At 41.8% G+C, this 22,019-nt stretch overlaps 2 protein-coding genes across 2 annotated transcripts; both read left to right on the top strand.

Moving 5' to 3' along the window:
• Positions 1-1,455: 1,455 nt before the first annotated feature.
• Positions 1,456-2,732, top strand: LOC120667520 (myb-like protein H). The gene is made up of 3 exons (XM_039947581.1): positions 1,456-1,742; positions 1,848-1,898; positions 2,153-2,732. The coding sequence occupies exons 1-3, from the start codon at positions 1,456-1,458 to the stop codon at positions 2,730-2,732; spliced, it is 918 nt and encodes a 305-aa protein (XP_039803515.1).
• A 2,231-nt stretch (positions 2,733-4,963) lies between these two features.
• Positions 4,964-6,027, top strand: LOC120663312 (salt stress-induced protein-like). Its single transcript, XM_039942125.1, has 2 exons — positions 4,964-5,308; positions 5,624-6,027. Exons 1-2 carry the CDS (start codon positions 5,096-5,098, stop codon positions 5,867-5,869), a joined length of 459 nt encoding a protein of 152 aa, XP_039798059.1. The 5' UTR covers positions 4,964-5,095; the 3' UTR covers positions 5,870-6,027.
• Positions 6,028-22,019: the final 15,992 nt, after the last annotated feature.

Raw genomic sequence — 22,019 nt, 5'->3', positions numbered from 1 at the left:
TAAAAGAAAAGTCGGAAAAGATCGAAGCTATCATGAGAGAATTTTGTCATTCTCATTGTAGATCATGCATTGCCGCTCATGCTACGAAAAGGCGGGTGCTAACGCAAGGGAGTTGTCCCTTCTAATTAAAGATCAGTTGTCGTAGCTCTTATAGAACTCGTTTCCCTTAACGTCTAAAGCTAGTTGGAGGGAGTCCCGTATCATCCACCACCAAGAATTAACTACTAAGATACAAGAATACCAACACCTTCTAGCAAGAATATTTGTACAATAAATATATACCCTTTTAATAACTACCGATTATCAAAAGCTAGAATTCACTCTTCTCGTAGTATACATGTATATGAGACAAATGAATAAGTGTCATATCACAAAGGAGATATGCATACATGATCTCATTAGTTTCTGATCATTTATGAAGTAGCAAAACACTAACATTAGATTACAAAGAGATATATACTCTTTGTAGATATATCATGTGTTAATAAACCTTGTAGATATGAAACCTCATTACCAAGGATAGAGTTAACAGTAGCCAACCTAGACATGGTTTTCTACCATGCAGTGCGCTAGAGAACTAGCTGATTTGCGCCGTTACTTAGGATACCTAGAACCTCTCAAGAAGAGAGAGAATACCAAAACCATCGAACAGAAATATTTGTACCATAGTATATATAGTACTAACTACCTATTTTATAATAAGAACTTAATTAACTTCACTTTAAAGCTACATAATATAAAGACGAAACTAATAAGTATCATATCATAAGAAAAGATTTGCATATATATGAATAAGACGAAACTAATAAGTATCATATAATAAGAAAAGATTTGCATATATCTATATATTTGAATAATGCAGGATCATTTAATTATGTAGCATCAACAATTAAACTAACAATACCTTCTATTGGAAATATATATATACATATGGATTCAAATAGCCAAATTAGTTTTTTTTTTCTATCCTATGTGCTCAAGTACGTTGGCAGCAACTGGTGGTATATCCATGTACATCCATATATTTTAACCCTGTAGATAGACATGCATCCATGTGTCCCTAGAAACAAAACTGGCTAGGCTGCACTGGTGTAAATATGTATGTAATCATACTACTTACATGTACATATCCATTATGGCCTGCGAGAGTGTAGTGTTTGTGCTGCCAAGTTTATAATATATGCATGTGTTATCACACGTGTGAGAGATGTGCTAGATATATACAATATCTTTGATATATGAATATGCAAGATTTGATATCTTTAACCTATCATTAAAAAATCATTGTCTGACTATCAAAGTTACTCATACAATTAATTGAGAGCAGCACAAATAGATTCACCACAAGGCCTATAAATACCTGGCCTTATGCTTGCCATTCTCCCCATTCCAACAGCCCTATTCATAGTTCTTACTATCAATTAATTTGTAGTAGGCACACAATACCCGGAACCCATGGATCCCAAGTTCAATGGTGAGTGGAGTGCCTCCGAGATCAGGATGGTGAAATCATTCATTGCTAGTCACAATGCTAGCAATAACTCCAATGACATGAACAAGAAACACAATAACATTGTGAATCAACTCCAGGCATGGTTTCCCTTGAAGGAGAAGCATCAGGTAATTACATTATATGTTGAGCTTGTGGTGGAGATGATGAGGCAGCCAGGACAGAGTGGAAACCAATCTATGGTGGCAGTCAACAACCTTGTGAACGACAACTATGGAATTCCGGTGGAGGATTCAACCATGAACATCATGAATATGCCACTTGCCTCTCTAACTGGTAAGAAACCAGAGGCCATGAGGGTGGTGGAGGAAGCGCCTCAGAGGCAAGTAATCGTTCCTCAGCAAGAGAGGCGGCAAAAGGGGAGGCTTTGGACCAAACTTGAGCACAGGTTAATATTTTTTTTTAGATATGAGTTGATCCTCATCACGCACACATATTATTTCAATTGTTTTTGAAAATTCATGGCACATATTTTTTTTGTGAATTAGAACACTTATTAAGCATGTGTGGGTATAGATTATGATCAAGTGCTAAGATATGATTTTTGTTTTCACTGATCTTGAGATTATGATCAGATTGATCTAAATTATATATTATCTTATAACTAGTTTATCCTAATCTCACCTATATTTATCACTACAGGCAGTTCCTCCGTGGTTTGTGCGTGTATGGCCGTGGTGATTGGAAGAACATCTCCAGGCACTTCGTCACCACTAGGACACCGGTGCAGGTCTCCAGCCATGCGCAGAAGTACTTTCGTAGGATGGAGCAGCGCACCAACGAGAAACAACGCTACAGTATTAATGATGTTGGTCTCTATGATGATGAACCTCGGGCCCCAAACAACTCTTCCAGTTGGAAGCCACTCACCTTTGCTGGTGCGAATAATCCAAATGGCTATGGATCCAGCAACGAGCTTCCAACCATGAACAACCTTGCACACGCTTGGTCATCACCGCTTCCAACCATGAACAACCTTGCACACGCTTGGTCATCACCGCTTCCAACCATGAACAACCTTGCACACGCTTGGTCATCACCCTTCCTGTACAGTGACGGGCAGGCAAGCAGCAGCCAGGCAACCACTTGGACTGGCCAGCAGCTAGGGGCTAGTTCTTCTACGGCTCTAGCACCAGAGGGGGCTGGAAGCCAGATCGCCTGGACTGGTGATCAGCAGGGAGATTTTATTCCTGAGCAGTGGATGGACTTTGATGATATATAGTACTATAAGTAACTGTTATCTATGGTTATGCAGGTTAAGTGTTTTTGACTTGGTTATAAGGTATAAATAATTCATTGCGATGCACACTGCAATGAAAGAGTGTCCGATGTTTTCCGAATAAATGTATGACAGTTTGTGTTAATTATATTGTGGTTTCTCATCATGTATGTCGTTTATATATCATCTGTTTCAATATTACAACTACTATATTTATTGTCATATAGTCTTATGTATTCTTATTGCTGGACATGTTATTTTTTCTGATATATGTGTACATTTGGCTGTAAGAATGTCTGATTAATTCACGAGAGGGATACACATACCAAAGAAACCAACAAAAGATGAGAAGTACAAGATCATAACGTCACTAATGACTGTGGACCGTTGTTCTAATGCCATATTACCTCTTAGGAGGTAATAGTTTTAATATTTAGTTTATATATTTTAAATTAGAAAATAGAGAATCAGAACTAACTTGCATGCAGATTAGTTGAGATCTTATATTTCTGTTTTTCCACGTGATGTGCGGTCATAAGCATTAGTTGATGAGATCTCAGATTTGTTTTAACGTGAACAAGCAACGTGAGGTGTGTGGTCACTTTGAAAAAAAAACATGTTCATGACAATAACATGTATACGTGACAAACTTGATCAGAAAAAATATTTTTACAACCATATAGCATATGACAGCTGCACATATGTATCGTGACATAATAATCTAGTGGTAGGACTTGGTCTAACGTGACATGATTGTAACGAATGACTTGAAAAAAGAGAGAGAGAGAGAGATGTATGTAGCTTAGAGGTAGGCGTTTATTTTCTATAGTGTGACATAAATACATGTGCACATGTTATTTTAACTTTTAGAAAAATTTTCTACACTCCAACGAGACTAATATTGCTTTTTCCATACACGTACGTGCATGCATGATTTAGGTGAAACAGCTTGCACGCATGATTAGAAAACAAGATTTGCAGTTCTATGATTTTCGGATATGCAATTCTACATGCATGCATGCAGGATAATTAAGTATGGATATTTTTTTATGTTTAAGATGGATTTAATCCTTGAAAATTTAATGGCTCAGATTTATTTGATCTCTTACCTCCTAAGAGGTAAATAGAGTACCCTAGCATTGCCCATGTTTTACTCCTAATTCCTACTATACCTCAATTATTTCCTGTAAGCGTGGATATGTGATTTTGCTTTAGAATAGAGTCGAGGGCTTACTGACTAGCCTGCTGAGTGGCAACTTGCATACGCCAAGTTCTTATCATGATTTCTGTTTGAAAATAGATTGGCGATGTGTCTCACTTGGATGATTTATTATGAATTTGGAAATGAATGTGTTGTTAAACCACTTGAAACGAATCTTTTGTAGCTGGAACTTGTGTTGGAACTTAGGTGGAGTGGACTTGACAACGGTAAAAAATATTAGTTAGAGCGCTGGAAACAAGATTGAATTTGGTTCCAGATCGATTCCGAATTCAAGGTATAAATATAAGCTAGAGTTAGCTAGGAAACAAGATTGAATTTTGTTCCAGATCGATTCCAAATTCAAGATAAAAATATAAGCTAGAGCTGGAAACAAGATTAAATTTGGTTCCAGATCGATTCTGAATTTTTTTTCAAGTGGAGATTCCGTAAGTTGCTTCATCATGGATTTCTTGCAGACTCAAAAAGCCACGGATCTGTACACATTCTGGTGAAGGCACTGACTCGCCATCTTCAAAGGAGTCGACTGGCTTTTGTACTACTGCAGCCAGCACGAGAATAAGAGTGGATAATAAGTTTATGCTGCTTTGGCAATTACCATCCGATTAGTCTTGGTGGTTTGGCCTCCACCATGGATGATCTTTGACGCTTTGGTGCTGCACCAGTAAACATTTCTTTCTTCCTTTCATTATTACTGCAATAAAAATTTCAATAGGCCGGAGAGAAGTAGCGCTCCTTTATTTTGCTTTTCTTCTTCTGGTAGTATGTGTAGAGTCGTGTTGACCCCTTTGGCATTCGTGCGCAACATTTACAGCGCTCTGCCTTCAGTTCACATGATCCAACCATAGGAAAGCCTGGCGAATTCCAACACGAGCCCTCAAGGGATCCGTGGTCTCGAGCGTCGAAACGCCAAAGGCCGGCCGAGGGAGATCAGGAGCTCCACGCCTCCACTACGCATATATAGCGCTCCCGATCGTGCTCGTCCGACGATCAAGCCAAGCCAAGCCACCACACCCGGCCCCACGGTCGTCGTCTGATATAATCCCTGCACAACTTGAAGCACAGCATACACCGAGCTGAGCACCGGCCTGTCTCGAACTCTCGATCGGTCACCTCTCGCCTGAGCTTGCTGCGCGCGGCAGCGAATATGGAGGGGCTCGTCAAGATCGGGCCGTGGGGCGGCCGCGGCGGCGACCAGCGGGACATTGTCGTCGCCGCCGGCGTCGCGCCGCACCGCCTCGAGAGCATCGTCATCCGCTGCGAGGGAGCCGTGGACGCGATCTCCTTCACCTACGCCGGCGTCGACGGGGTGCCGCGCAAGGCGGGGCCGTGGGGCGGCTCCGGCGGCCGGAAGTACAAGGTACGAACTACAGTTCTTCATCAAGCCATTTGTCACTACGCACGCATCATCAGGCCGAAACAATTTGATTTTTTTTTTAAATTTGATTCCGATATTTCTGATATATCCTGTTTATTCTATTTATCCATGACCTCCTCCGATAAAATTTATTTCCGATATCGAAAACCTTGCGCATCATCTTGCAGCTCTTCATTTCGCATCTTTGCACACAGCACGCTATGCGTTGTAAATCCACTGCACGACGCTTCATGTCTGAGAATGAAAATTTCTCATGATCAGCAAGTTCTTTTTTCCCTTTCTTGGCGTGGCAAGCAGGTCATGTTCGGCGCGACGGAGGTCATCAAGGAGGTCTCCGGGGCGTACGGTCCGTACGGCGACTACGCCGGCATCGTGAGGTCGCTCACGTTCGTCACCAACCTCGGCAAGAAGCACGGGCCGTTCGGCGAGCCGGGGCAGGGCACGCCCTTCAGCGTCCCGGTGCAGGACGGCGGCCGCATCGTCGGGTTCTTCGGGAGGTCCGGTGGGCTGCTGGATGCCGTCGGTGTCTACGTGCATCCGTAATGACTAGTGACATACTGACAAACCATTACCCAGCCAGCCTCCAGGGAATAGTTTCGAAGCCGAGTTGCTAGTACCAGCAGATGAGTTTAATTAATTTCCAGTTGAGGATAATAATATTAGTCTAGTAGCGTGGTTCTCTCTGGTTCGGTTTGCTCCTGAATTCTGCATCTGAAAGAACATGCCGTACGTCCCAGAGAATGTGTGGAGCTAGCAGGATTCTTCCTTCAGACCGCATGTCGAACGCCGAAGCCACGCATGGAACTACCTGTGATCTCGATCAGCCCGCCTTGGGGAGCCTTGGCTCCGGAAGCGTCATGTGCATGCGCACGAGGGGTGCTACTACTAGTGCTACTGACCTCGGCCTACATTCGGGAACCTGCTATTTGCCGTGTGCCTCGGTGAGGGGTTCACTACCGAAATCTGGTTATTTGCCATGTATTCAATAGTTTGCCGTGTGCTTTATATCGGACACCGTAGTGGCTGGTGACCTCGACCCGATTATTTAAAGTGCCCAGTAGTGATCTTGGGGGCCTTGGCTCCGTAAGTGTCATGCGTGTACGGGGAGTCACCGACCTCGACCTGGCCATGAAGCCTTTACATGAGTAATATGCAAGTTAAATTGTCAATGCATAAACAAGTATACTCTAGCGCATTATGCCGGTGCATCTCAAGAGCCCAAGATCATGAGGGAATTTTGTTGCTTTTCACAGATCATGCGCCCACGCTTGTGCTCCTAAAAGAAAAATAGGAGAAGGCCGGATCTAGGATGAAACAACTATGTTGCTTCTCATGTGCTGATGTCGCCATTCGTGCTACTAAAAGGGAAGTAAAAAAAAAAGGCTGAAGCTAGCATAAGGAAATCTTGCCGCGCTTCTGTACTCCTAAAGAAAAGTTGGAAAAGATCGGAGCCACCATGAGAGAATTTCACTACTAGAAAAATAGCGAAAAATGGTTTAAGGCACCGGTTGAAAGTGCCATTTGGTACCAGTTCTTGAACCGGTACCCTGAAAGCGGTACCTAAGGCTCGAGTCTTTGCTACCGGGTAAAATAACCGGTACCTACGACCCCTAAAATTCACGCATCGAGCCTTACGTACCGGGTTAAATAACCGGTACCTAAGGCCCCCAAAATTCACGCAAAATATTGCTTGGTTGGGATTTGAACTCACGACCTCTAGCCTCACGCGCTGCTACTTTACCATCTCAACTATACAGCAGTTCTAATTGAGAAGGAGATATTTTTCTTTTAAAGTAACCCATGAATGAGCCTAAGGTAACAGTTGATAATACAAACCGGTACCTAAGCCTCCTAAGGTACCGGTTGATGTTACCAACCGGTACCTAAGGCTCGTCTATAGGTACCAGTTGGTGGTACAATATGGTACTAATGTAAAAATTACCACCCGGTGCCTATGGAGAGCCTTAGGTACCGGTTGATAATATTATCAACCGGTACCTAAGGCTCATTAATAGATTCCATCCACCGCAAAGGTACCGGTTCATCTTCGTACTGATACTTTTGGAGTGGACCTTGTTTTCTAGTAGTGTTTTGTCGCTTCTAATTGGAGACCAGGCGTCTCATTCTCCAAAAGGCCGGTGCTAGCGCAAAGGAGTTTTGTCGCTTCTAAAAGAAGATCATGTGCCACGGCTTATTTTTTAAAATTCATTTTCCCAAAAATCCAAAGCTAGTTGGATAGAGTTTCGCCGGTTCTAACCGAAGATCATCCGCCACCTATAGAATTAACTATTGAGAAACAAGAATACCAACACCTTCTGATAAGAATTATGTTTACGTTATAAATATATACTGTTTGAACTACTCATTATCAGAAGTTGGCATTCACTCCCAATCTTATAGTGTACATGTACATGAGAGCCATATCACAGAGGAGATGTGCATACATGATCTGATTAGTTCTCCATCATTTATGAACCAGCAAAGCACTAACACTAGGTTACAAAGAGATATATATACCATGCCTTGTAACCAGCAAAGCACTAACACTAATAGTAGCCAACCCAGACATGGCTTCATACCATCCAGTGTGCTAGAGAACTGGCCCACTTCTGCCATTATTTCTAGGATTACCAATGCAAGAACAGCCTCTTAAGAAGAGAGAATACCAAAACCATCCAGCAGGAATACTTGGACCATATTATATATAGTTCTAACAACCCATATTATGAAAAGTTAATTAACTTCACTCTAAAGCTACATATTATAAATAAGACAAAACTAACAAGTGACATATCACATGAAAAGACTTACATATGTATATAGTATTGAATATAGTGCATGATAATTTATGTAGCATCAACAAATAAACTAATAATATTTTCTATTAGAAAGAGATATATATCTTGTGGCTAAACATTTTAATCGTGAAACTGCACCATTAAAGATGGATTCAACTACCCAGACCAAATTTTGCAAATCCTATGTGCTCAAGTCTGGTGGCAAATACTGGTGGTATATCCTGTACATCCACGCATATTGATCTTGCAGATAGACATGCATCCACGTGTCCCTAGACACAAAACTGGCTAGATACAATATCATTGCGATATGAATATGTCTGTGTCCATATATCTTTATCTTATCACTAAAATATCAGTTTTTGACTATCAAAGTTACTCATACAATTAATTGAGGCTAGCACAATTAGATTCACCACAAGGCCTATAAATACCCGGTCCTATGGTTGCCATTCTCCCCAATGCAACAACCCTATTCGTAGTTCTTACTTTGTAGTGCGTACTCAATCCCCACAACCCATGGACCCCAAGTTCAATGGTGAATGGAGTGCCTTCGAGATCAATATGGTGAAATCACTAATTGCTAGTCACAATCCCAACAACAACTATGCCGATGACACAAACCGGAAACATAATAGCATTGTGAACCAACTCCAGGCATGGTTTCCATTGAAGGAGAAGCATCAGGTAATTAAATTGTATGTTGAGCTCGTGGTGGAGATGACGATGCAGGCAGGACAGATTGGAAACCAATCTATGGTGGCAATTAACAACCTTGTGAACAACAACTATGGAATTGCAGTGGAGGATCCAACCATGGACAACATGGATATGTCACGTGCCTCTCTGACAGGTAAGAAATTAGAGGCCACAAGGATGGTGGAGGAAGTGCCTCATCAGCAAGTAATCATTCCTCAGCAAGAGAGGCGGCACAAGAGGTTGTGTTGGACCACAGAAGAGCACAGGTTAATAATTTTAGACATAAGTTTATCCTTGCATGCACACGTTATTTTCAATTTTGAAAGAAAAATCATGACACATAATTTTTGTGGACTAGAATACTTATTACGAATGCGGTGTGGGGTATTTATTATAATCATGTGCAAAGATTCTGATAAGATAGATATAAACAAGCGGGGTGACCCGCGCATTTGCACGGCTAGTATTGATATTTTAAATATATTTCATATTTTTTATCTAATTATTATTCATAAACTTAAATCTTTCTTATCACATGCTACTTGCTTCAGTAATTAAGAGTGCTTCTCTGCTGCTAGTATCCTATAGGTATGCACGATATGTAGCTTGATATGCAAAACGATGGATAGATTTATATTTATAAATAAAAATATATTTTAATGGCACTAGTGGGTAATTTATAAATATGTATATGGGTATTTTAGGCTATTTTTTTTCATAATGGCAGTGGTAGGTAATTTTAATTTTTTCTCTCCAATTAACGTGAGAATTTCTAGACCTTGAGAGCGAACGTGGAGGCTCCGTTTGTTAGCCAAATAATAAAATAATAGATTATTATTAGATAGAACTTTTTATCTATCGTATTCATCCTAACCTCCTCAATATTTCCTACTACAGGCAGTTCCTCCGTGGTTTGCACATGTACGGCCGCGGCGACTGGAAGAACATCTCTAGGCACTTCGTCACCACTAAGACGCCAGCGCAGGTCTCCAGACATGCGCAGAAGTACTTCCATAGGGTGGAGCGCACCACCGAGAAGCAACGCTATAGTATTAATGATATAGGCCTTAATGATGCTAAACCTTGGGTACCTAACAACTCTTCCATAGGGTGTTTTGTGCTGAAAGAAGGAAATCTTGATAAGTTTGAGTCTCGCTCGTCTGACGGCATTTTTCTTGGTTATGCATCTCATTCCAGAGCATACCGTGTGTTGCTTATTGATTCTAACATCGTCAGAGAGACTTGTGAAGTCACTTTCGACGAGACTGCACCGTGCAATGCTTCTGTCTTTGAAGTTGCAGGAGAAGATGAGCTCGACACCTCCATCTTTGAAGATGAGGAGGAAGAAGCTGCGGAGGGTGATGCTGAGGCTACCACGCGTGCTGTGGACCCAGTCGCCTCCGCCACGAGCTCGGACGATGATTACGACCCTGATCCTACTACGTCTACTTCCCGAGGGCCAGTCGAGCAGGTGACTTAGCTTTCACCAGCTGCACCTGAGGAGGCACCAGCTTTGGTTGAGGAGGAGGCGACTTCGACAAGGGAAGCAACGTGACACATTCAGCGTCGTCATCCACCTCAACAGATGCTAGGTGACCTCAATGAGCGAGTCATACGGTCCAAGGTAACAAGTATCGCTGGCTTTGCTCATTCAGCGTTTGTTGCCTCTTTTGAGCCCAAAGATATTGGACACGATCTTTCTGATTCTAATTGGGTCAATGCCCTGCATGAGGAACTCGAAAATTTTGAAAGAAACCAAGTTTGGGTTTTAGTCGAGCCTCCACCTGCTTGTAATCCCATCGGAACGAAGTGGGTTTTCAAAAACAAGCAGGGTGAGGATGAGTTGGTTGTTCGAAACAAGGCTCGTCTTGTTGCCCAGGAGTTTTGCCAAAAAGAAGGGATTGATTTTGAGGAAACTTTTGCCCCTGTTGCTCGTTTGGAAGCGATTCGGATTTTTCTTGCATTTGCTGCTTCCAAGAGTTTTAAAGTCTTCCAAATGGACGTTAAATCTGCCTTCTTAAATGGTTTTATCGAAGAAGAAGTTTATGTGAAACAACCTCCTGGTTTCGAAAATCCCAAACTTCCAAACCGTATTTATAAACTTTAGAAAGCACTTTATGGTTTGAAACAGGCACCTAGAGCTTGGTATGATAGACTGAAAATATTTTTGCTGGCTCAGGGTTTTAAAATGGGATGTGTGGTTAAAATTTTGTTCCTCATGCGGTCTGGCACTGATTTTCTATTAGTTCAAATATACGTGGATGATATTATCTTTGGTGGCTCTTCTCATGCTCTTGTCTCCAAGTTTTCTGAGCAGATGTCCAGGGAGTTCGAGATGAGCATGATGGGTGAGCTGCAGTTCTTCCACGGGCTGCAGATCAAGCAAACTCCTCAGGGCACGTTCGTCCATCAAGCCAAATACACCAAGGACTTGCTGCGGAAGTTCGACATGAATGACTTGTCTCCTCAGCCAACTCCGATCAGCACATCGACGGCGCTTGATGAGGACTTGGACGGCGAGGCGGTGGACCAGAAGGAGTACAGGAGCATGATCGGCTCTCTCCTGTACCTGACGGCGACGCAGCCAGACATTCAGTTCGGTGTCGGCCTCTGTGCGCGGTATCAGGCTTCGCCGCGCACCTCCCACAGGCAGGTGGTGAAACGCATCTTCAGGTATCTGAAATTCACCCCTGAGTTTGGTCTCTGGTACTCTGCGGATTCTTCTCTGGTTTTGGTGGGCTTTTCTGATGCCGATTTCAGTGGGTGTCGGTTGGATCACAAGTCGACATCCGGCACTTATCAATTTCTCGGTACATCTTTGGTGTCTTGGTCCTCTCGCAAGCAGGCTAGCATAGCGCTTTCTTCCACAGAAGCTGAGTATGTTGCCGCTGCTAGCTGTTGCTCCCAGATCCTATGGATGAAACAAATCTTGCAGGATTATGGATTAAGTTATGATAGGGTTCCCATTTTCATAGACAACATGTCCGCTATTAGCATTGTAAAGAACCCTATCCGACACTCTAGAACCAAACAAATAGATATCCGGTTCCACTTCCTGCGAAATAACCACGAGAGATGCCACATAGACTTGATCCATGTCCCTTCAGAGAGGCAAACCGCAGATATCCTAACTAAACCACTTGAGCAGGACACCTTTGCTCGCTTGCGAGGGGAGCTTGGGGTTTGTTACCCCTTTTGATCGCTGATTTTTCTTTGGTTAGCTTTGTAGGGTTTATTTGTTCTTCTCTTCGTTTTCTAGGTTTGGTAGTTGCATTGTACATTTATGCATTTTGCATTGCTTCACTTGCACTAGCATTCTTGTATACATTGCTATGATCTCCTAGTGCTTGCTAGTGTGAGTTTATAAATGTGATCATGTATAGCTTGCTACACTGTGTATATGACTTCATCTGAGTTAAGCTATTTTGTTTTGAAAATTTGAAAACATGGTCACCCTATCTTGGCTACTAGCATGTTAGGGCGTGTTGATATGCTTTGCTATCTCATTCATGCTAGTGTAGTCTTTCGTTCAGCAATTCATACTTGACATGATCTAAAATTGATAAAATTGCTTGAATTGTGCTTGAAATGGAATGAAAAGATCCAGGTGGGATTGCTTGTCGCACTGATCGAGCTTTCGGGACGGCTCACTTTGCACATGTGAGAACCCGGGCAAGGCTGTGCATGACTGAAACGAGTGTCTTAAGCTTCTGACTGCTTTTGGCATAGGCTTGGCCTCGTTGCTAAGTAAAGCATGACAAGCTTTCAACCCCTGACATTGATAATTTGATTGAAAAATGAATGTTTGCAACTTGCTATGGCTATTTTTAGCTCACCTGTATGAGTATGTTTAGCACTGATCGCCATTCCCTACTTGTTAGTGCTAGATCAGGGGTGATGCTTTTATTTCTCCTAAACTGGAACTTGCCTAGCTCTAGACTGTTTTGATATACCCTGTTGAGCTAGATGCAGGTCCTGTTTATGGATGCACACGTGCTTGTGACTAGTTGTTGCTCATATCATTGTATTTCTGAATGCTTTCACTTACACCTCCTGCATTGCATTCATTGCATATCATATGTTCAGGGGGAGTCTCAGTTTCAGGGGGAGCTTTAGGTCTAAGCCTTGATGTGTGCATGTGCCAACAAGGGGGAGAAGTTAGTGATTAAACAAGAGGGAAACTTGTTGTGCACAGGGATTTGAGAGTGTATACATTTGGTGAGAGTTGCACTGGTAAGGGGGAAATGCATTCAGTGGGAGCCCTGCCTCTGTCTTTGAGGGGTCATGCTTGTGTTTGATCGATTGCGTCGAGCCGTTGCCCTTGTCTGAGGGAATCGATTTTTGCTTGGTCAAGTGATTTGTTCTTGCTTATTTCGAGCTTTTGTCACTTGTTCAAATTCTCTCTTGCTTCTTTGTTCTTCACTGTTTTTGTTTCAATCTTGGTTCGTTTGTGGTGTGTTGACAGTGCACTCATCAAGGGGGAGATTGAGGAATGAGAGTACTCTATCCTGCTTGTGATGAGTGAATTGTCAACCGTGCGGTGTGATCGTGCGCTTGATCTTTGGATTGCAGGTACACGGGCGTCGAGTGTCGACGGAGAGTTGCCGTGGAGGAGCTCGGGCCGGGCGGCAGCTGTGGCGTCCACTCCTGGATCGAGGACGCAAGCGGCGACGGAAGGCAGGTTTCTTGGTTTGCGCCACAAAACCAAGGAGGCGGACGGCGGTTGAAGACGCCAAGTCGTGGAGGCACGGGCGTCGGTCTCGGGACTGACGGAGGCGATGGCGTCGACGGCGTCTAGGGCCTCGCTGCGGGTGAGGAGGTGACGGGCGTCGGGTGGCGTCTAGGGCCGTCAGAAGGCCGAGGCAGAAATGGCGTCTAGGGCCACGGCGTGGAGGCGGGAATCTTCCCGCGCGTGGAGTTTTGGCGGTTTTCTCAAAACCGGCCACCTATCCGGGTTTCGCGGACCCCCCAAAACCGCGAACCGGATTTTCATCGACATGGCGGCATCGCGGAGAAGGCTTCGAGTCGAAGAAAGAAACTCCGACGTCGGATGAGATCGTGTACATATTTCTGGTTTTGCCCCTACGGGCGTTTTACTCTCTAGTTTGAGTCTAGGGGTATTTTGGACCCCTGCGTGGGCACCTTAAATACCCTTCACCCCTCTCCTCTCTCCCTCGCGCCAGACAGCCAGACCAAGCCGCCCACTTCTTCTCCTGGCGCCATCTCCCTGCTCTCCTCCTCTCTGGTTCTCTCCTTCTCATCTCTAGGAGTAGTTTTTGGAGGATGATTTCTTGAGACGTTTTGTACTGTGATTAACTGGGAAAGGGGGCCCTTCCCTCCTTGTGCCCTCCGGGCTTTTAATTCGTGTTCAATCTCTTACGTTTCGTGCCTTTGTTTGTGACGTTTTTTTATTCCGTTTGTTTGATCATGAAGCACAAGATCGTAGTACTTCTCTGAACTCCTTGTGGTGATTCCCTACCCTTTTATTTGGTACATGACTCCTAGGATCCACGAGCTTTCTTGAATCGAAGTTTTTGAGTTCTAGAGAAAACCCCAATCTTGCTCGGAATTTCTTCGATATCTCCCAAACCATGGAGTAATTCGTCGATTCCTTCCGTGGACATGTTCACAAGTCCCTTGTGATCATGCCTGCAAAATTTGGTGATATTTGGACTTGATTTAGCCACTCGATCATCAAGTTCTTGGAAGAACGCGGGCTGAAAAACGTTTCTGGATAGAGTTCTTCCGAGCACCGGTTAAACCGACGCTTGTGCTCATTGGCGTTGGTTCAACCGGTGAGTGGGTTTTTCCTGCGTTAGGGTTTTCTGTTGCTCACTTGTTGCACCGGTGTTTTAGCTCTCCATGAGCATCGGTTGAACCGGTGCATGTTTCCAGCGTGCTGATTTTGATCGTTTGACCGGCGTATAGACTTTGGCCGACATCGGTTCATCTGGTGATCAGAACGTTTTGATTTGGAGCTTCTCTGGTCAATTGCACCGACGCCAAGCCTTTGACTTCGTCGGTTTAACCGGTGCGTTGAAATCTCAGTTTTATTGCCTCTCTAGACAACTGCACCGGCGTTTAAATTGGATTTTACCGGATCATCCGATGTGTAACGTCGGTTGAACTGACGCAGTTCAAACCATTACGTCGGATCAACCGGTGCTCACTTTTCTCTCTGCTGCCGGCTCTGCTCATCAGTTGAACCAACGCTGTTCAAATCAGTGCGTCGGATCAACCGGTGAGTTATAACGTGCTATTTCTCGCGCTGTTTTTCGGTGATTGCTTCCGCGTTGGATCTTGTTTGTTCTTAGGGCTTTCTTGTGTTGGTGTAGCTTCTCCATAGCTACTCCACACTGTGCCTAGAACTCTAGGGTTGGGCGTGTATTTCGGGACTAAGCCGATCTTTCCGATTGTAAGAATTTTTAATCGGTTCCCATTCAGTCCCCCTCTGGTCGCCCTTTCGGTGCCTCATGATTATAACTACTATCTAATGTGGACGGTCCTCCGATCCCAACATGTAGAATCAGATGACGCTAGAAGCCTAGAAGGTCATTCGGCACACACTAACACCTATTGCACATGGCTATGATTATACTGGATACATGTGATCATTGTTATTGGTTGCGTCATGAATTGTTCTCTAGTGTATTTTGAGCATATTACTGTAAATATCGAAAAAATTGAAAATGTTTCTTACCCGAATCAGGTCCACCATACCTCTCACATTTGAACCCACCTATCGAGGTGGAGGGAGGTGAAACAAAGTGTAGACCCATAGAAATTGTGAGTTAGGAGATGTTTCTGCTGAAAACTATTTTTTTTGCTCGCCTCGTCCTCCCGTGTACCGGTCGTCGTACCCATCCCCTTCTCTTTGCATGTGAAAACTTGGCCACGCCTCCCTTCCCCATCTGATACGACACGCCCCCATCCACCGGGGGGGGGGGGGGGGGGGGCAGGGGGATCGTTGTCCGCATCCTCACTAGGCACGCTGCACAAGCTGGGGCAGTTGTCCCCATCCTTGGCGGTGGGCGGGGGCACGGGACTCCGCGCTCACCATGGATCCTAGTGTCCGCATCCCTCTGCACTCCATTGTCAAATTCCTAATTTGTAAATCACATTCACAGCTAGCCAAGCCAGAAAAAAGGTAGATGTCTTGTTGAGGCTGCGTGCCAGCACTAGGCAAGTCACTTGCACCAGACTCAGGCCCTCGGCACTCCGGCACCATATATTACAGTTCGTTCTTCTGTTTCTTTCTCTCGACAATGGAATCACTAATCACCAAAAGAAGGATCTTATTAGGTTTTCTTAGGCAGACATAATTAGTCCGTTTGTTTCTGAGGATAGTGAATAAGAGACTAGCTGCAATTCTTGTCAGCACACACGCTTGACTCCTGGTATTTGGGTGTTATGATAACTACATTCTTGATACTGTTATATAACTATATTCTTGATATTGTTATATATAGCTGTGCTTTGATTACTTAATATGTTCCTCACATCCAATTCCAATCTAAAAGTTAAGAATCACTGAATGCAGCACATTGAAAATGTTCTAATCATGGCATAGCTGACAGCCTAACAGTAAACCAATTAGTGACTAAATTTATTTTGCAAGGACCAACCAAAATAACATAACATTTTTATTTCAAAGTGTTGTCACAAGGTAGTTTGTAGATTAAAATTTCTTTCACTGTTAACCAGCTATATATTGATTATGTGTTTTTGATGGGCAAGACCTATCACTTACACACTCGATCATCCAATGGTCACTAGTATATAAGAATACATCGAGGCTGCTATGAATTGCCTTAAATGAGTGTCTACCTAAATAATGGTCAAATGTGTTTTTCTAAACATAGCTTGAGTATCAACTTATATGAGCTTTGTGAGGACGCTGAATTTTTTCATGGTTCAAACTTATTTAAAATGGGCTTTTGTGCTTGTCATACAGTGCGCACTATCGTAAGTCTATTCATGCTGCGCAAGAGCACAATTCTCATGCAATGCATGTGCTTGTCCGGTTGTCCCCGGCCAGCGACTGTAAATGGCAAGGTTTGCTACCGCACTTAGCAAGGAGCTGTAAAATACTACCACACAACAGGTTATTAACTTCTGGCACATTCGATTGCATTGGTTCTGATTTTATTCCTCCACGCTCAGTTATTAACATATGTCACATTCTTGATCATCTTTGATCTGTGGAACAAGGTAATATAATTTGTTGCCAGTACTAAAATCATTAAACTGAGAAGAAGAGTAGTTAGAACTGGAAATATGGATCCAAAATATCATTTGTTGCCTATGCATTTGTGCAATGCAGATAAATATTAATTTTGCTCACGATATTATACGCGCCCATGAAGATTTTGATTCTGGGGAAAGTTAAACCTCTTGTCCGTTCATAATCTGATGGTAGTTTGTAAAAATGCTTGGTTGGGTACATGTTAGTGAATCAAAGTACACATGATGGCAATGTCATCGTTCATGACTTCTGTTATGCTCCTTTCTCAGAATTTTCACTTAACCTGCTGCTTGCTTGTTGAACGAATGAGGATCCGCTGGATGAATTGATGGATTGTTAGCTGAAACCAAAATTTTCCAAGTATTTCCATATGGTTCAGGCTTATATATATTGTGCTCCAAGCAATGGAATCTCAATTTCTCTATGGATGATCCCTGGCGTGATATTGTGCCAAAACTTGCTTACCCACAGCTCTCTTCCTTTGCATGGAACGAGAATATCTCTCTGATGAATGTAGCTTCACCTCAACATTTCATTCACTCTTCCACCTGCCTCTATGAGTCCAAGCACATGAACAATACTGCCTACTGCTTGATCACCTTCAGATAAGGCACATGCCAAATTCAGAAGATAAATGGTCTTACATTTGGGGCAATTAGTTTTACATATATTCTTCTTCCACCCTTTTGCGGACTCATAATAGATTATTTGGATATTAAAAAAGGCAAGTATCTATCAGCCCCTTTCTTCATGGAGCTAATCATTATGGTGTGTTGGAGCATATGGTCAATAAGGAATGCACTCTTTTTTTATATATAATGAGACGCCATCAGGCAAAGATGTCAAGATTTCTTCAAGTGTGAACTTGCCGTGGTTACTCATGGAGCAAAAAGAAAAAAGAAGTATTTTGTGACAACTGTAGAATGGATAGACTCCATGTTGTAATTTTGTTCTTCCTTCTTCTTTTCTTGTTGTATATGAATTTTTAAATATATAACCAGTAGGGCTTTCCCCTCCTGTTCCATATAAAAAATATTGTGCTCCAGGGTTCTGTAGTTTTGCCATGGAAAAGCTTTGATATGTTAATGGACTCAGTGAATTAATGATCATATATTAGTTCATGCAACTCCCGTTGTGTACTATGTTTCTCTACAAAAGTTGGATACCCAGCATGGGGTCTAAGCAGGGTTTTACAAATAGGATGCATACCACATAAGTTTAAAGTGCATATTAGAGGATTTGTGTTTTGGTCAAAGTGTTGGAACTGGATAGTTTGGAAGTCAACTTATGAGAGTGATATAGGAAATGTAGTTATCATTGCTGAGGAAAATATGTCAAGCTTTATGGTTTTGTAGCTGCATCTTTATGAGATTTCATGGAATCATTGTTAATTTTCAGTGAATGGGTTAAGGACCTTCGAAGTCTGCCTAATAATTTAGAGAATTCACTCAGTCCAAGATAGACATATTTGCAGATTCTCAAATTTTTTGTTCTCATGTGAAGGTGATAGTGCAAAGGTAATGCGCAGGTACCTTTGAAGTTTTGAATCCTTATGACACAAAATGTGAGTATTTTTACAATTGTTCCGAGCGGTTATTTAATTGGTATAATGATTGGTGACCTGTATGGTTATGTGCCTTCACTAACTAACTATATTAAGTAAAGTGTTTTTTAATATGCGAATGACAACTATGATCTCGAATCCAAAGCCTCTAAATTTTATTTAAAACACATGCGTGCCACACGCACACTTTACTAGCGCTAGTAGAGAAAAATAACTAACTTGTCCATACCGTACCTATAACGGCCAATGTATACCTGTAATAGTGTTTCCTGCCTTTTTTGGCCTATGGTGCAAATCACTAGCTAATATTTTTTTAAAAAAATAAATCACTAATAATAAAAAGTGGCGAAGTTATGTGTATCCTTATGTTGTCATCATGTACCATATTATCGTAGAAGATACAAGTTATGGGGTCCTTTTTATGAGAAAAATTAAAATCTGATCATCTTGTTTTATTATCATACAGGTGATATAATAACGATTTCGAAGAAAATTTATTTATATCCTAGAATACTTTCTAGAAATCTCCTCAAAATAAAGTTCTCTTTAAAATGTTTCCTAACTGGAAAGTTTTCGTCAAAAGCTATTTAGATGAGCTTTTAGGGGGAAAAATTCCCATAATGTAGTGAAAAATTATTAAAAAGTACCTAAAATAGAAAGTTGTAGTGGAAAAAGTGACAAAAAGGAATATCAGAAGAGACTAGAGGTAGCATTAAACAATTTTATTGCTTCCCATCAGAAATCATGCTCCGCCGCTCGTGCTCCAAATAAGAAAATAGGAAAAGGTTCGAGCTAACATGAGCGAATTTTATCGCTGGCCAGAGGTCATGTGCCACAGCTTGTGCTCCTAAAAGGAAAGCTGAAGCAGTGAAGCCCGGATCTAGGATGAAGGAACTTCGTGCTTCTGGTCGGAACTCATGTGCTGATGTGGCCATTCGTGCTACTTAAATGAAAGTTAAAAGAGGCTAAAGCTAGCACGAGGTCTCGTCGCTTCTGGCCAGGGATCATGCTCTTGAAAGGAAGGATGGAAAAAGGTTGGATTTTGTCGCTTCCGGAGCTAGCACAAGGGCGTTTTTGTTGCTTAGTTAAATATCATGTGCCACCACCACTTATTTTTCAAAATTCATTTTCCTAAGAGTCTAGAGAAAGTTGGAGGAAGTTTTGTTGCTTCTGGTCGAAGATCATGCACCGACACTATTCTCGTAGCACACATCAATCCCCTAGACTGATCTATTGAGAAACAGGAATACCAAAATCTTCTAGCAAGAATTATATTTACATCGTAAATATATACAGTTCTAACTACCCATTGTCAAAAGCTGACATTCACTCTCAAGCTCATAGTGTGTGTGTGTGTGTGTGTGTGTCATAGAGGAGATATGCACATATATAGGTAGTTACACATTGCCATTAGATTAGAAAGAGATATACCCCTATATCATGTGATTAATAAGCCTTACAGATATGAAATCTCATTACCAAGGACATAGTCAGCTGGTAGTAGCCAACCAATAATGCTTTTCCACCATGCTGTATGCTAGAGAACTGGCCGATTTGTATCATCATTATTTCTTGAATTACCTACACCAACCGTTCAAGAAGAGAGAATACCAAAACCATCAAATAGAAATACTTGGACCATAGCATATATACTCCCTCCGTTCCAAATTATAAGTCATTCCAAGAATCTTGGAGAGTCAAACCATTTCAAAGTTTAACTAAAATTATAGATAGAAATACAAAGATTTATGACATCAAATAGATATACTATAAAAATATAATTAATAAAAAATCTAATGATACTTAATTGGTATAGTAAATGTTATTATCTTGTTACATAAATTTGGTCAGACTTAGAAAAATTTAACTCTTCAAGATTCTTGGAATGACTTATAATTTGAAACGGAGGGAGTAGTTTTAACTACCCATATTATGAAAAGTTAATTAACTTCACTCTCAATCTATAAATAAGACAAATCTAATAAGTGTCATATCACAAGGGAAGATTTGCATATGTATATAGATTTGAATACTGGAGGACCATTTATGTAGCATACCAACAAATAAACTAACAATAGATTTGCATATGCATATCAACAAATAAACTAACAATACATTTTATTAGAAAGAGATACATATATACAACAACAACAACATAGCATTTTTTCCCGAGCAAGTTGGGGTAGGCTAGAGATGAAACCCAAAAGAAATAAGTTCAAGGTTCAGGCACATTGATAGCTAGTCTCCAAGCGCTCCTATCCAAAGCTATCTCTTTAGAGATATTCCAATCCTTAAGGTCTCTCTTAACCGACTCATCCCACGTCAGTTTAGGTCTACCTCTACCCCTCTTTACATTATCGACCCGCTCAAAAACCCCATTATGCACCGGCGCCTCAGGAGGCCTTCGTTGGACATGTCCAAACCATCTCAGCCGATGCTGGGTAAGTTTCTCCTCAATTGGTGCCACTCCGACCATATCCCGAATAAATTCGTTCCGGACTCTATCCCTCCTTGTGTGCCCGCAAAACCACCGCAACATCCGCATCTCTGCTACACTCAGTTGCTGGACATGTCGCCTTTTACATATATCATGTGGTTAAACACTTTAGATATTAAAACTTCACTAACGATGGATTCATCTAGCCAAACCCGTTTTTGCATTCCAATGCGCTCAAGTACAGTGGCAAATCTGTGCATATCCACATATTCGACCCTGTAGATACTAGATAGACATGCAGTCACAAATGGCTAGGCTGCAGTGTAAATATATAGTAATACTGCTTACATGTACGTGTCCATTGTGGCCTGCGAGAGAGCAGTCTTTGTGCTGCCAAGTATAGAATATGCATGTACAATTAATTGTTGCATATGCTGCCAAGAGATGTGATTGAACAATATATATCTTTAAGATATGAATATGCATAACTTTATATCTTTAATTAGTTATTATTAAAAAAATATTGTCTGAGTATCAAAGTCACTCATACAATAAATTGGGAGATGAACAAATGGATACACTACAAGGCCTATAAATACAAGCCTTATGGTTGCCATTCTCCCCCATTCAAACAGCTCTATCGTAGTTCTCTTACTATCTATTATTGGGTAGTGAACATTCCAACAGCCCTTTTTAAGGATGGTGGATGAACTGTCTCAGACGCAAGTAATAATCATTCCTGAGCAAGAAAGGCGGCATAAGAGGTTATTTTGGACCATAGAAGAGCACAGGTTAATAAGTTTTATATATGTTTATCCTCACATTATTTTCAATTTTTTTTTAAAATTCATGGCACATATATTTTTTGGATTAGAACAGTTATTATAAGAAAGTGGTGTAGGGCACTGATTATGATTGGGTGCAGAGATCTAATTTTTGTTTTCCACTAG

The sequence above is a fragment of the Panicum virgatum genome, chromosome 3N (assembly GCF_016808335.1).
Source record: "Panicum virgatum strain AP13 chromosome 3N, P.virgatum_v5, whole genome shotgun sequence".
NCBI classification, from domain to species: Eukaryota; Viridiplantae; Streptophyta; class Magnoliopsida; order Poales; family Poaceae; genus Panicum; species Panicum virgatum.
Note: the sequence above shows the minus strand (reverse complement) of the source record. Positions and strands in the feature narration are given on the sequence as shown.

Bases quoted from the DNA above. Each gene is read 5' to 3' on its own strand.
- LOC120667520 (XM_039947581.1), top strand. From the start codon at position 1,456: ATGGATCCCAAGTTCAATGGTGAGTGGAGTGCCTCCGAGATCAGGATG. The intron at 1,743-1,847 runs TTCAACCATGAA...AGTAATCGTTCC, and splicing joins TATGGAATTCCGGTGGAGGA to TCAGCAAGAGAGGCGGCAAA. The intron at 1,899-2,152 runs GTTAATATTTTT...TTATCACTACAG, and splicing joins TGGACCAAACTTGAGCACAG to GCAGTTCCTCCGTGGTTTGT.
- LOC120663312 (XM_039942125.1), top strand. From the start codon at position 5,096: ATGGAGGGGCTCGTCAAGATCGGGCCGTGGGGCGGCCGCGGCGGCGAC. The intron at 5,309-5,623 runs GTACGAACTACA...CGTGGCAAGCAG, and splicing joins CCGGCGGCCGGAAGTACAAG to GTCATGTTCGGCGCGACGGA.